We start from the raw sequence: 15,546 nt of genomic DNA, 5'->3' as shown, positions 1-15,546 counted from the left end.
TTTGTGTTCTTTGCCGGCTATTTGTGACATACTCTCAAAACAAAACAGTTCTTCACTTATAGTTCACCAAAATGAGTGCTTACACTTCTGTCCATAAACCTCTTAAAATTGGCGCGTTTTCTCAAGCGTCTTAATTTATTTACTGTTTAATTTTATGATTTTTTTGTTGTGAACAGCTAAATTTTCTAGTGAGCAGCTATGCAGTGTGGAATAGTCACGCAGTTGTGATAGACATGAATGCCTCCCTTGCCCAGAGTCAGATTAGAAGAGGATCACAGCCTAATGCTCGCCATGCTTCCTCATCTTCATCGTCAGGCTCAGAGCGAGAGCGCAAGTTAAGTGGAGCAAGTGAGGAGTATGAGTCTTTGGGTTCCGTTTCACAGGTAAGCTCATGAATTCTTTCATTAAAATTTAATTCTTATAATCTAAAACTATATCTAAATCTTCTAGAAATTATGATTAGGATCTATTTAAGGTCCTTTAGCTGATTAAGACGCCAATATAAAATTATCCTATAATAATGTTGATAAATGTTAATAGCCGCGACAACGTCTCAAGTGAGTATTTTGTAGTCGCTAGCCTTTTTTCAATCCAAAGATTTTGGTTTGTGTATGGGTCGTCTTTTTACTGTTGGAAGAAAATTTCAGGTTATATTTACAATATAGTATATTGTTAGGGTGCTTTACTTGTATTGGATCTGTTTCTATATGGAGGCGATTTTTTTCATAAACCTACATGAACGATCTGGAAACAAATGTAATTTTAGCATCTAATTTTTTTCATGTAATCCTGTGATTAATTAAATTTTGGTAGTCTGGTTAATTCCTTGTTCAATCGATAAGTTCACTGTACCCTATTTGTATTACATATACATGTTTGTGTGTATTACAGGGACCTGTCACAAGTATCATTCTGCCGTTCAATGACTGTCTGAAATCAGTGGCTGACCCTGACCAAGTGGTGGACATTGCATGGTGTTCCATTGCCCATCAGATATTCATAATCAGCATCGTCAGTCGCAAGATACTGGTGAATAGAATTTTCGATGTAATTTTAGATTGGGGAGGCAAGCATTACGAGCCAGCCCCGCTCCCCACCTGTAATTTAACATCGTAATAATTGCGCTAATTTGTCAAGAAAGAAATTTTTAATTACCAATTAGTATTATCGTTCTTTTGTCATATCCAACACTGTAGGACCCCTTTTGGTATTGAGAAGTGGAATGAACCAAATGGTCCACTTTATTTGGTTGGGGCGGTGGTTTAAATTAAAATATAATCACATAAAATCTGTCTTTCACCTGTCTAAGATTAGCTGATAGACACGAAGATTGCAGAACTGACATTTTTAGCCACTAGATATCCTTCTTGTTCTACGTAAAGTTTAGAAGGTGGAAATAATAGATTTCAATTATAATGGCCGACGAAGGACTTATTCACTAGATTTTTTCGATGTAATTTTAAAAGATGTAGCCACAAATACTTGCTTTATGGTCCACACGAACTATCTATATCAAATTGCAAATCGTCGTCAAAAGTTTTCAAAAGCTTCTGTTTGTTTAGTACAAAATAGAGCTGCAGCTGCTACAAGTGGTGAGCTCTATGGCATCAGTGGGAGTGTGTGTGTTTGTGGCTTGTAAGAGCAACCGCAATTTGGAGATCTATCATGCCGAGACATACCAGACACTTTCCATCATTAACCTGGATAAAAGTATCAATGCCTTCCTCAGGTACACTGGCATGAAGGAGAATACGCCTAAACAGCGGCTGTTGGATCAGGAGAAATTTGCAGGTACTGTTGCACTTTTTTTGCACTGCAGATAGAAAAGACGGCAGCTTGAAAAATGAGACATTTAATTGAAAATTAAACCGCTCTCATTGTCTGCTCAAGCGCTTATTTGATTATATAAGCATGATATAAGCAAATTTGCAATGCCTGAAGCACCTAGGGGACATACATCTATCAATGCTGAACATTTCACGACACGAACGCAACACTATTTCTGTGCTCTGAAGTTTGCCATTTCAGCGGTAATAAATTTTAGTTTTGGTCTACTGTCGATATAACTTTCGATATGTTGTCTTTCGAGCGCCCCTCATGCTAGCATCCCTAAGACCAAGGTGGCTACTGTCGAAGCCAACCGCTCGCTGGTCGTTTGATAGCAATTCGCCCGATATTTTCAGTTATGCTACCTGGGTGGTCATTAAAGAACTGTTCCTTTTGTGATGTCTTTCCTAATTCAGTCCCTTCCCCTTTCTTATTAATAGCCGCCCTCATCTTATCAGCCGGCTATTATTGCGCTCGTATTTTTTACAATTCAAAGAATTTGAATTGTATTGGGGCGCTGTCTTTTTTTTTTTTTTTTAAGGTCTGTTCACACATTTTCATGATTTTTGAAGTCAAATTGGAGTAGTGATTTTGGTCACGCCGAAACAGGAAATGGAGCGAAAAAGCGAGTGGTTTTGCGGCGTGAAATTTTTTCTCTCTAATTTTAAAGTAGAGTGAGAATACGGTGTTTGAACAAAAATTCGCTTTATCGGTAGTGGTTTTTTGTTCACATGCGGCAATTTCACTTTGATTTTTACTGTTTTTTCGATTATTTGGATCGGATTTTTTTCTAAATGGTTTTTCCAAACCATTCATAGTACGTTCTAGGTCTAGTTTTCTGTTTAGTCAATGAAAATTCTTTGAATTGTACGTCAGGACTTGTCCTGCTATGTTTTTTTTTTTACTTCGTCAAACTTTTTTTGCTTTACCATTTTGCCGCTTTTTCGACATTTTGCGTGAAATCTTTTTGACTTCTCTAGGCTAGTTTCTCTCTTCTCTCATTCTGCTAAAAGTGAATTTGAACATCAGTTGCTAAGCAAAGCAATTCAAAATGAACAGAGTCGGTATAAAAAATTGAAGTCAGAAATAGAAGCGGAATAAACCCATAAAGCCTAATTTTAGATGCCCGCTATTTGAACGTCGTTCCTATAAGTCTTAGTTACCACCTCTAATGCTTATTGGTGTTGATAGTAGCCCCTGTAGCCTCTCTCTAAGAAACAGAAGTATGTTCAACTACGAAATGCCATCAAAATAAATCGGACTTAAAAAATATTTTTGTACAAAAATCTTTTTTTTTCAATATATTCTATTCGTTCAATCCCAATCATGCTTATTGGAATCAACGGCGGCTATTTTCCGGCAATCTGCCGGGTATGTTTATGGAATATCACGCAAAACCGTCATTTGAAAAACGTAATCAGATATCGTTTATCTATTTTTCCTTCTCCTGGAATCTACTTTATTTTGCAGCTCGTCGCGGGTCAGCGGGTGGTGTGAATGTGGGTAGAGCTAGTAGCCAGATGAGTGGACTGTATCCCTCTGCAATGGCAGTCCACTCTGGCAGTCTGTGGATTGGCACTTCGGGTGGACACCTCATCCGATTTGAAACATCCAAAATTGGTTTGTTGATGATCTCTTATTGCAATAATCTAGCTTCGGGATTTGCTGCCGTTTTCTTCCTGAGAAAGTAAAATTTAAATGCGTCGTACCAACTGAATCAAAAACGGAATTAAGTTTGCAACACCGTTACAGCAGGGCTGTGCTGAACTTGTATTTTTGTCAGATTTATATAACAAGCTGAATTATGCAATTTTTCGCTTGACCGATTTTTCGTCTGACTCATTTGACTTTTCGTCCTCCAAAACGGGATAAACATGTAGTGCTCGGAGGGGATTAAGAGCTCTTAAAGCCTTTCATCCTTATCCAATGAAACTGTTGGAGACAAATTCATGGTGTGAAGCTGGTTCTTAGAGTTTGGCCCCCACACTTCACACCCCTGCTAATCGTCGTTGCACCTTTTTCCAGTAGCTTGACAACCCCCCCCCCTCACGTAAGCCCCTCACCCGCTGCGCTTACCCTACGCCCCCTTCAATTAAGCTAAAGCTGACCACCCTCAGCCGTCGCTAGCTACTTAAAGCCAAACGCTCGCCAGTCGTTTAAGAGTGATTCGCCCGACGTTAGTCAGTTATTTTTAATTTTATGGTAAAATGTTGGCTGCTTTCGACTTGTTATGACCACTCTCCTTAACAATTTTTGCTCAACTAGAGGAGGGGCAAGAAATTTCAAATCTGAGAAAGCGGCAAAAGGATATTAAAGTCTCTTGATGAATATTGTTGAAATCACTATCCACAATTCTCTCTCACAGAATAGAAAAATTTTTGAACAAAATGTACCAATGCATTTGCGAGATATTTAAAGACACGATGTTTTCAACTTCTTATCGCAACCTTCTTACACCAAAAAATTTAAACAAACAAAAATTGACTTGGTTTCGAAACAAAAACTGACTTGTTCCTTAATCGGATACAAGACAGCAAACGCTCTGTTAATTTAATCCTAAACTTAATCTGCAAAAATTTCGAAATATTGACAACATCCGTAATTAATAGCCGCCCTCAGCAGCATGCTATTATTGCGCTCCTTTTCAAATCTTAAGAATTTGGATTGTATTGGTGCTGTCTTAATTCTGGCCCTTCAGAACGGGATAACCAGGTAGCGCCCAGTGGGCGTTAAATTTAGTTAGAGGCCCTAAGCTGGCTTTAGTAGTCTCTCAAGTGCTGAACATGCTTGGAAGGCCTACATTTAAGATGAAAATGTCAATTTTTGTAGTTTTTCAAAGTTCATAAAGGTTCATTGCAAGCCATAATTCTTGTATGTGTCTGTTTCTTGTGCTATATAAATAATCGCCGCGTTAGCAATTTCAGGCGGCTATTATTGTGCTCCGTCTAACAGCACAATAATTTTTTTACTTCGTCTTGTTGTTTCGTCTTACCCTGCGTCCCGCGTTTTTGTTCTTTTAGGTCAATTGCGTGACTTACCAAACTCAATAAATTGATTTCTGAACTCAATAGTGTGAACTAAGTAGTGCCAAGCATATATGCCCTAATTCATGATTATAAGAGTCTTGAATTTTTGATTTCGAATTTCAGTTTTGAAAAGCCTTATTAGGGCTTTCTCCTTATAGAGCTTATGTGTCTCATAAAAATGACAGTCCGAATCTAACCCAAAAAGCCTAGTTTTCTATTAAAGGACTGGTGGTTATAGCCACAAGCATCTATCTCGGCTATTTTCCGACAATATGCCGGCTATATTTTGGTAATGCAAACTTAAAGTCCCAAAGTGATAGTGATTTTTTTTTATAGCTGCGAAGCTGTAAGCTGAGCGTAGCTATATTGCGGTGCTCTTGGTTTTTTTTGTTTCGTCGTCTGACGCTCTTTTTTCGTTTTACATTTGTTCACACCGCAAAGCTGAAAAAGTCAAATTTTCTGAATGACTTCTTCTTCTCACTAACGGCATTTGCGCGCGTGACGTCATTTCTCACTCGCTTTTGCGAAAGATTTTAGGTTATTTGCGTGATTAGATTTTGATCATACATGACTTACCTCACTCAATAAAATGACTTTTGCACTTTAAAACTTAAGTTTAATTTGAATTTGTTTAAGGTCAAAGGAACTCCTATGTGCAGTAAAGGTCCCTAATAAAGGCTTCTGTGGAATGAATTTTAACAAGCTGTATTAATTTATTGCTGAATGTTTTTAGCCTAGTTTTTTGAGCGGCGTCAATTTTTTTTTCAATTTAGATCTGTATCTATTTCTATCTCTATTATATGGCACGCAGGTCTATTCTTTCGCAGCTATTCCGGCAATCTGCCGGCTATGTTAATTCTTTTCAAGATTTTTCAAAGTTTTTGTCGTTTTTTGAGATTTTCGATATTTAGGGGTCAATGAAACTTTTTTAGTGCTTGAGGATGGTTTACTGAATTGTTTCTAGAAACAAGAGGATGGTTGTGAAAATATCATAATCGGTAACCTTAACGGCGTTTCAAATTGCCGATTTTTGTCAAATGGTTTGAAAGTTTTACGTGTTTTGGCCTTATGGGACAAAAAATGTGATATTTGCTGTTTGTGTACCTAGCTTAGTGGGTGCATATTGTTCGTATCACCAGACGTACGTGCCTTATTTTTAGATAATGAATTCTTAACGTAGGGGGTGGGCACAAATGGAAAAGATCCAAAAAACTTTTGTGCTGTCTATGCATGAACTTTAACATTAGTTTTTGTGTTGAAAATTTGACTCTATCGGATCTTGGTATACAGCACCATGGCTTTCAACTTGCTGATCCTAAACGTACATACATTTTGAATGCTATTGTTTCTGTTTTTCTGATTTTAAGAAAAAAACTACTTTCTGAGTCTGACATTGTTCAATTGACATTGTTTTTAGTTAAATTTTAGTGTAATTCTTTAGATTGTATTTCAGGAATTTGTCCTGCTATATTTTTCGATGAAACTTTGTTGAGCAAAAATTTGTTTCACGTACCTCATTTTGCCGCTTTTTCGACTTTTTGCGTGAAATCTTTTTGACTTCTCTCGGCTAGTTTGATACTTCGCTCATTCTGCTCAGTGTTTTTAAACAGCAGTTGCCAGCAAAGTAATCTAAATTGAACATAGTCAAAAAATGAAATCAAAATTAGAAACTTGATAAAACTTTGAAGCCCAGGTTAAGGTACCCGCTACTTGAACTTTGTTCTTTTATGTCATAGTTAATAACAACCGCCGTCTGCATCTCAACGGCTATGATTTAGGCGCTTTTTTAGTTTGCTGTACCTTTTTTATCACGTTTTTCGTTTTACTTAAGTCATGATTTTCACGTTTGACTTCTGACTTTCTTCACTCACTGTTTTTCAACTGAACGGATTTTAATTTCTTTCATGCCTTGAATTACGCAAAATAGTGAATACGTCATTAATTCCTCGAGAATTAGGTTATCAAAGTTCATGAGAGTGTGTATTGCTGATATTGGTATAAAGCTTAGTAGCTTTCAGTTAAGAAGCTGAATCAAGTATAGTTTGAAAATATAACTAAATACGTACGCCAAATCAGAACATTTTTCGACACAAAATTGAGTGACTCCTTTTTTTACTGTTTCAATCCCGATGTGCATCAAGCGCTTCAACGGCGGCTATTTTCCGGCAATGTGCCGGCTATGTTAGTTTTGTCAATGAAATTTCTTCGAATTGTATGTCGGGACTTGTCCTGTTTTTTTTAGTTCGCTTTACCTTTTACCACTGGGTTCTTTAGTTCGCTTTAAGCATTAGGTTATCAAAGTTTATTAAAGTGATTGCTAGCTGTCATTAGTAGTATGCTTAATAGCCTTCAGTTTAGAGGCTGCATTAAATGTAATTTTAAAATCTAACCGAATATTCAGAATTTGCTCACCGATACGAACACTCTCAAATTAGAAAATATCTATCTTAATTTTTAATAGCCGCGTCAGCAATTCCAGGCGGCTATATTTGCGCTCCTAATTTTTTTTAATTCGCCTAACAGATTTTTGTTTCGTCTTTTCCTGACTTTTTCAATGACTTCTACTGCTTTGCAGTTAAAATTGGTCTGCGTGACGTCATTTCTGCTTTTAGGTCGATTGCGCGACTTACCTCACTCATAAAAAGGACTTCTGAACTCACTTATGGAGCTTTATTTTATAAAAATTTACTAGTTAAAGATCAATAGTGTGCATCTAAGTAGTGCCAAACTTATATGCCCTAATTCTTGAGTTTAGTCATGAGTTTTTGTTTTCGAAAATCAATTTTGAAAAAGCTCTTTTAGGGCTTTTTTCCTATAGACCGTATGTGTATCATAAAAACGGCAGTACGTATGTAACCCAAAAAATCTAGTGGTCTACCAGCGGACTTTTGGTTAATCTGCCTATCTTGTTTCTTTGGGTGTTTCAGTTCATGGAAGGCCACTAGCGTCTATTGCGGCTTTTTTCCGGCAATCTGCCGGCAATGTTTTCATTTTTCTGTTTCAATCCCAATGTGCGTCAAGTGGGTCAACGGTGGCTATTTTCCGTCAATTTGCCGGCTATGTTTATCTAAATATGCTTATTGATAATCTACTTGGTTTTGATGCCAGCCCTTGTATCCTCTCAACAAGAAGGCGGAGTATGTCTAACAGTGGAATGAAATTAAAATTGTTTAAATGTTTCTGTACATCAGTCATTTTTTCTGTCGATCCTAATCGTGGTTATAAAAATCAATGGCAGCTATTTTTCATCAATTGCCGTGTGTACTTTTACTTTCTATGCAAAGTTTTTGCTGGACTATGTTTGCGCTTTTGTCCGAGAACATTCTTTGATTTTTTGACTCAAGTGACTTTTTAGCGCTTCACTTATTCATTTTCAATTGCTCTCATTCTGAATTAGAGTTTGTTGCTAACATTAACCAGCTGTGAGTGGTTGAATGTGAAAGCCGCTGTGACGTAGTTGTTAAGATCATGTAAAGATCATGTTAGATTATGCTGATTGCATAATTCCGAAAAAGTTCTAATAATAATCAGCTTCTCCAAAATAAAGTAATAAAGTTGGAATGCACAATTCAAACCAGTGTTAAAGCTCCATCTACTTCAATATTTTTGCAAGAAATGCGAGATGTAAGAAATATTGAATATTGGAGATTTTTAAAATATTTTTCTTTCTGTCGTTTTTAAGTTTTGTTCACTCTTTTCCTGATGATCAAATTCGAGCAGCGATGTTGGTCACGCCGATACAAGAAGTGGTGCAAAAAAGCGAATTGTTTTAGAGTTAAAATTTTTTTACTCTAATTCTAAAGTGATTCGATATTTGTGAACAAATATTCGCGCTTGTGATTTTTTGCTCGTGTGGCATTGTTTGCGAACTATGTTTTATTCTTTCTTTTGATAATAACTCAAGATTATAAATTTAAAATTTAAAAAAAAATGGGTTTGTTTTGGGTTGTAGGTCTCATTCCGAACATCCGCGAGCCCAAGACGTGTGTGTTCCACTTCAAAGACCAGCCAGTGACCTCAATCATCTTCACTGGAAAAAAGTACCAGGCTGCGTACCAGAGAGTGGTGATGAACGAGCCGGGCGTTAACAACAGAAGTGCTGCTCTGGAACCCAAGGTATAAAATTTGCAACAATGATGTGAGGTCTGTTCTTTTTAGATCAAACTTTGTCTGGGTAATGTTTAAAACTTTGTAACTGGGTTTAAGACTTCAAATTCCAAGAATCGTAATTCGGTGCAATCGTGGTTGATTAAAAAATAAACAGAATTGGGTGAGATTAAAAGATAGGGTCTTTAGCACCTTTTTATTGTGGGGCAAGAATTCGTTCATGAAAACACGCATTGACTAACTCGTTGAACCACAGAGATAATCACATAAAATGCCGCGTTATGCTCTTATCATTCCCATCTCTTGCAATAACCATTGTAGCTGAGTCATGCGTTTCACAGATTGACAGATTTTTGTAGTCTGCTGAAGGCTACTGATTGGCCAGCAGGCTGGAAATTCAAATTGTCTGCAAGTAGAGCAATTCTTTAAAAACTTTCCGAAACGTTTCCGAAAGGTCGCTGAATGTCTCTAATGGCCAACGTTATGAAGTGAATACCCATATTGTTGCACTTTTGTGAGTATTGCTCGTAATTTCTGTCTTTTGCTGCAGATAGAGCGTCTCCGCATTTGTCATAATATTGGCCTGCAGTGGGAATGTAAAAGTAACGTCTAATGGCTCCTGGCCTAGCGTTGCTATCGAGCAGCGTATTCTTTTGGCATACAGGAGCGAGTCTAGCAGATGAGCTTGCCGACACTACCTTGGTCGACCAATTTAATCGATCATGAAATATCGGTAGGTTGGTTGGTGGCTGTGCGAATGACAGCATGCCAGAAATGCTCGGAATTTATCTGAGAAAGGTTAGCGGCAGTGAAATTGGGGAAAGACTGTAGCTAAGAGAAAACAGCTGACTCATGGAACTGATAAGCGCGGCTAGTAAAGTCTTCTTGATGTTTCAAAAGCTCTCCTTCTACACGAAACAACTTTTCAGCTCCTCAAAATTTTCTTGTCTGGTGCAATGCCGTCTGTTGAAATAATTTAGCTGACGCCCGAATTGACCCGGGTAATTTGAGTGCCCTTGAGCGTGCTGCAAGGGATTCAATTGAATCAGGACATGGTTTTTGGGCCTGATGAATTGATAACGCCTCATATCAGAGCTCCGCATAATCACCGGCGTGTCGCCTCAAATTCGACAATAGTTTTTCTGCTGGTTGTTTCGTTCATCCACGTTTACAGGCCCTTAACAAGCTTAAAAATCTTTTCCAATGGTCAATGCAATGTGGTGAAGACACAACTCTCAATCTCAGCCTATTTTTTATGCGGATGTATTGAAAGGTGGGGATTCCGCTCCCGCAAATTATTGCAGATTTCGGGGTAGCACTCGAACCAGTGTTGCTGACGCCGGATTTTACTATGTTACTTTGAAGATTCTGTTCACTCTTTGCTCAACGAACTCATTCTCAACGCGGGACGTAACACGGGTAAATTTTTGCACGTCTACTGTAAGTTTTTGCATAGGCCCAAATTGAAGTAGAGCACGCCCATTCGTCAAAATCTCTTCCTCAATTTGCGTGAATAATTTGATAAATATTGATAAATTTGGTAAATAATATTTGGTACAGGTTATCATTCTTGCCGGGGTTGAATATGATTGTTTCCAATGGGATTTTAAAAACATTGTAATCATTTATTTCTAGTTGTTTCATTTGCTTGGTTAAACCAGTAGACATATAAGTGACGTCTAAGATTGTCAGAAAAGTAAATCCCTGGGTTTTTCTAGATCCATCTTTTGCCTACTGTAATATATTGCCGCTGATTTTATCGTTTTCTTGTATCGACTTTTCCACATGATGATAAACGGCGGATGAGCGATCTTTATCTCTGGCGTGTCCGGACAAAACAGTTCCAGACAAAACAGTCCAAGAAAAGCAGACCAAACAGTCCCCGACAAAACAGTCCAAGACAAGCGGACAAAACAGTCCCAAACAAAATAGTCCCGAATAAATATCAAAACAATTTAAGCATAATCTACAAACAATTAACTAGCATAATCTATGAGCTAAGCATGTGAATGCATTTGTTTTTAATTGATATGAGTTGAGATTAAACCATAAAATTGTTTCAAAATACAGATTGTTGGCAAAAACTATGTTGTAATCAGCTTAATATTTTTTTCATTGACCTACAGCCATATGAACAACTTAACGGGTTCTTTGTTAAGTGGTGTGCGTATTTTAATCTCTTTGTTTAGTTGGGATTATTTTGTCTGGGACTGTTTTGTCTGTGAATATTTTGCTATTCGGGACTGTTTTGTCTGTTCACCATCTCTGGGTGTGTAATTCCCAGGAATAACACATAATGATAAGAAAGAATTAGTCTAACTTCTAGATGTTATTTGAAAAAAATTATCTTTATCGAATAGAATTGTTGGTAAAGCAACATGATCAACTCCAAACCACGGCTATGCCAACTAATTGGAGGGAGTTTACTTAAGAATTTTAATTTTTGATCGATCACTAGTTGAGTTAAACATGAATACTTTCACATGGCTCTCACTTTGACTTTTCATAGCGGCTAGAGCTATTGAGGCCAAATTATTGAGGCTCGGATATAAGGCCGAGAACCATTAATTGGGAGAGATTTGTTAGTGGGATATGTTTTACGGTTCTACAGTACTTAAGAGTCTCATTTATCTTTAGTGTATGTAGTCAGTTTTGTTTGATGAAGGAAGGTTCCTGTCTTTTTAAGGATCGGAGGGGAAAGAAGCGTCTGGATGGTCGCAAGTGCAGCATTGTAGAGACGAGAGATTACAGATCAGTGTCATCCAGTGACTGGTACCTGAATATGGAGCCAGGCTCATCATCTCTTTTGGATGTCAATGCAGATGAGAACAGCCTCATGCCATCGTTAGGTACTGGTCTCAATTTCAGATTTTTTAAAGTTATCCATAGTTGGGACTGTGGAAACTATTTTCGTATTTGGCTTAATTACCAAAAGTATTATAGAGTGCGCTACTCTAATCTTTCCTATCTTTACTGTTGGCATTTTATTAGGTATGACGTAATTTGGCCGTCGCTCTAAAATGAATTTACAATTTAATGCAACTTTTCAATCGAGTGATCTGAATTTTAGTCAAGCAATTGTGTATGAACCTATGAACATTCTGGGCTTTAAGTTGAAACGCAAATATTAGCGCTTTGCTGTTCTCAGAAGTGCATGATGCACCGAAATTACATCAATCTGTGGTTTTAATGCCAATTTATGAAGGTTATGATCATTTTTTGCACCCCTCAGCCTTCACCTTAGCCCCTACTTAGCAACTTTAGGCTTTGTAGGCGTATGCTGCTCACTATGAAACCCATCCCTATAGTCATAACTACAGTGGCCCAGAGAGGGTAAACTTAAGCCATAAAATTTTTAATCTGACCATCAACAATGCTCCGTTATTTCCTCAGGTGACGTGAGGAGAGATCGAGCACCGGCTGTGTTGAACCAGGATGCAGATGGAGACGAGGATGATGCTAGTAGACGCACGTCCACTTTCGCATCAATGAGAAATGACTCAGAGGGTGTGACAAACGCTTTCCCCATGCTAACTGCCAAACAGGACAAAAGTTGGTGTCCCACGATACTCTGTTTTAACCACTAATTAGCGATTTATAGATCTGAACAATCAGTGGCTCTTAAAACAATTGGTCCCGCACGAAGGTTTAAACAATAATTGTATTTTAATGCAAAATTTTTGCTTTAGATCTTATCTCTAGTCTTTTATAACGCTGTTTTGTATTTTGCGTAACCTTCATTGCTCCCGCATTCACAATTGTAAGCAGGTGAAATCAATGACGGCAGTTGACTGCTAAAAGTTGAATGTAAAGCAAGGAAATTGGTCCATTTAATAGCAGTCGTCAGCCTCTCAACGGCTATTATTTAGGCGCTCTCCTTTTTTACAATTCAAAAGAATTTGAATTGTATTGGGGCGCTGTCTTTTTTAAGATCTGTTCACTTATTTTCATGATTTTGAAATGAAATTGGAGCTGTGATTTTGGGCGCGCCGAAACAGGGAAGTGACGCAAAAAAGCGAGTGGTTTTGTGACGTGAAATTTTCTCGATCTAAATTTAAAGTTGAGTAAGAAAACGGCGAATGAACAAAAATTTTTCTCGCTAGTGGTTTTTTGTTCACATGCGACATTTTCGCTTCGATTTTTACTGTTTTTTCAATTTTTTTGCTGGGATTTTTTTTATAAATGGTTTTCGAAATCAAGTCATAGCGCATTCAAGGTCTAGTTTTTTGTTGAATGATCTTGTTTTTTTATCTGATTGTTTTAGAATTGGTTTTTCCAATTCACTCAGAGTCGGTTCTAGGTCTACTTTTTTGTATAGTCAATGAAAATTCTTTGAATTGTACGTCAGGACTTGCAATTGTACGTCAGGAATTTTTTCACTCATTCAATACGCAATGTAGTGAATACGGTCAAAGTCAAAGCAAAATCAAAAGATCAAAAGAAACAGGATAAGCATATAAATCCCGGTCATCAAGTCGTAGTGCATTAGGTTATCAAAGTTCGTTAAAGCGATTGCTAGCTGGCATTTCATTATGCTTAATAGTGTTCAGTTTAACAGCAGAGTTAAGTGTATTTTTGGAATCTAACCGAATTGCGCACCAAACGAAAAAAAAATGACACGTAGAAAAATTTGTCCATTTCTATCTCTTATTTTTTCTGTTTCAATCCCAATGTGCGTAAAGAGGGTCAACGGCAGCTATTTTGCGTCAATTTGCCCGCTATGTTTTTAGTAACCGCCAGTATCTCAGCCGCCCATTGTAGCGGTCCGTCTATTTTTTACAATCCAAAGTATTTGGATTGTATTGGTGCGCTTTCTATATAAGGATCTATTCATTTTCTCAGATTTTTCACGTGTTTTCAGTGTTTCTTTTCTTGAATGGTATTATTACATGTGTTTTCTAATGACTTCCTGACGTTGAAATTGGCTTTTATTTATTTTAATTCAAAGAGAAGGTCAAAGAATGTGTGTCACTCTAAATGACGGTTATTTGAGAGCACCTAATAGAGGCAGCAATAACTTATACAGATTCTTAATCAAAATTAACATTTCATCCTTTAATGAAAAGAGTAAATTTTTGTTCTGCCAGTAAATTTTTGGCAATCTGACAGCTATGTTAGTAATAATAATGGGTTAAATTGTTTCTAATGATTAGGCTTGTCTTCAAATCTAATAATTCCGACCTACATTATGGCGATTGGAGAGCGACTGGAAGTTGCCGAAGCCTTTCCTCCCTCTCTGTCGTCCTCTGTGGGGGGTGTCAGTGGAAGTGTCTCCAGTCCAACAACCAGTCGGCAGGACTCTGCTTACGACCAGGGAGCCAGCATGATCACGTTCCAAATTGTCTGAGAACACAATACTGTTCGGCCAGAATTGATCTGTCAGCACTGTCGGAGCTATACAAAACTTGAAGTCTATTGAGAAGGCGGCATAATTTACAGCTCAGAAACACGTTTCAGTTAATTGTGAACTAAATCAAAAACGTCTCAACTCGACCTGAAATAAATTTGTCAACCGGAATGTTATTTGCAAATCTCAAAATTATCTTTTTTTTGTGGTGTAGTTAATCAGAATGATTCAGTATCTCTATAAAACTGTTTTGTTTGTCCTTTTTAATTTTTTTGCTCATGCGTCAGCAGTTACACGTTTAACTTTCTATTTGACATATTGATTGAGCATGCTCAAGAAACGATAGCTAGTATGCCTGAAACAATGGTGTAGCTGTAGCAAAGTACTGGCATTTATAATTGGAAAAAATTAGTTTGGGGCAGCTTTCAAGATAACAAATCGAAATAGTATTTGTTGTTTTTACCCTTATTGATAATACTGTTTTTTAATTACTGTTTGTCCGCTCTGAAATAGTGTCTGTTAATCTGTTCAACTCTAATATCAGACTAGGGTAATATTTTGAATTTCAAATATATTTTCTCACGCAGTAGACTCCAATTTATTACGGCTTTGAGTTATCATTTGGTATGGTGTCGTAAATTGATGCGTTATTCAAATAATCTCGATGCAGCTTAGTGAAAACCATCGATTGTGTATTTGTTAAAATTTTCATAGAAATAGTATAGTTTGTCCTCAATATATTGATCGTCCTAGTTTTTTCTCGTTTTCTCATTGAGTTCACAGAATTGCCAGCTTTTTCTAAACGGATCATTGCAATTTGGAAATTCGAATCCTGAGGTCTCAATATTTGAACTTGTTTGACTTGACAAAAACTGCCGTCCATATAAAATACTTGCATCTTAAAATTACCCTTAAAAAGTTCAACTGAAATTAACATCGTGGCTGCACTGTTAAGTTAAAAAATCTTTTAATTTTACTCGGTGTGTAGACGACTTTTCATCTCGAGTGTTCTTTCTGGCAGTTTGATTTTCGCCAGAAGCAATGGGATGAACTCAAAGCCCGTGGGCATTAATTTTCCGTATAGATCTTATAGAGCCTTTAAAGGTTGTAGGTGTACGATTCGGCTAAGCTGCTCAGGAGGCAGAACGTTATGGTGTTAAGGTTAAATATGTTGAAAAAGACTCCTATTCTCTACCTAAGCCGGTATTACCCATGCGTCCTCCTCCCTAACGAGGCTGT

The 15,546-nt window shown here is 37.3% G+C and overlaps 1 protein-coding gene across 1 annotated transcript in view; it reads left to right on the top strand.

Annotated features, from left to right (window-relative positions):
• LOC142346136 (uncharacterized) overlaps positions 1–15,060 on the top strand; it is a 128,904-nt gene extending 113,844 nt beyond the window's left edge. The window contains exons 25-32 of the mRNA XM_075398643.1: positions 190–383; positions 892–1,029; positions 1,563–1,791; positions 3,298–3,447; positions 8,806–8,969; positions 11,647–11,809; positions 12,354–12,512; positions 14,114–15,060. Coding sequence (XP_075254758.1) covers positions 190–383; positions 892–1,029; positions 1,563–1,791; positions 3,298–3,447; positions 8,806–8,969; positions 11,647–11,809; positions 12,354–12,512; positions 14,114–14,307 — 1,391 coding nt within the window. The 3' untranslated portion in view covers positions 14,308–15,060. The remainder of the gene's footprint in view (positions 1–189; positions 384–891; positions 1,030–1,562; positions 1,792–3,297; positions 3,448–8,805; positions 8,970–11,646; positions 11,810–12,353; positions 12,513–14,113) is intronic.
• The last annotated feature ends 486 nt before the right edge of the window (positions 15,061–15,546 follow it).

Source organism: Convolutriloba macropyga, chromosome 9, assembly GCF_964194025.1.
Source record: "Convolutriloba macropyga chromosome 9, txConMacr16.3, whole genome shotgun sequence".
NCBI classification, from domain to species: domain Eukaryota; kingdom Metazoa; phylum Xenacoelomorpha; order Acoela; family Convolutidae; genus Convolutriloba; species Convolutriloba macropyga.
This window is presented reverse-complemented; position numbering and strand designations above follow the sequence as displayed.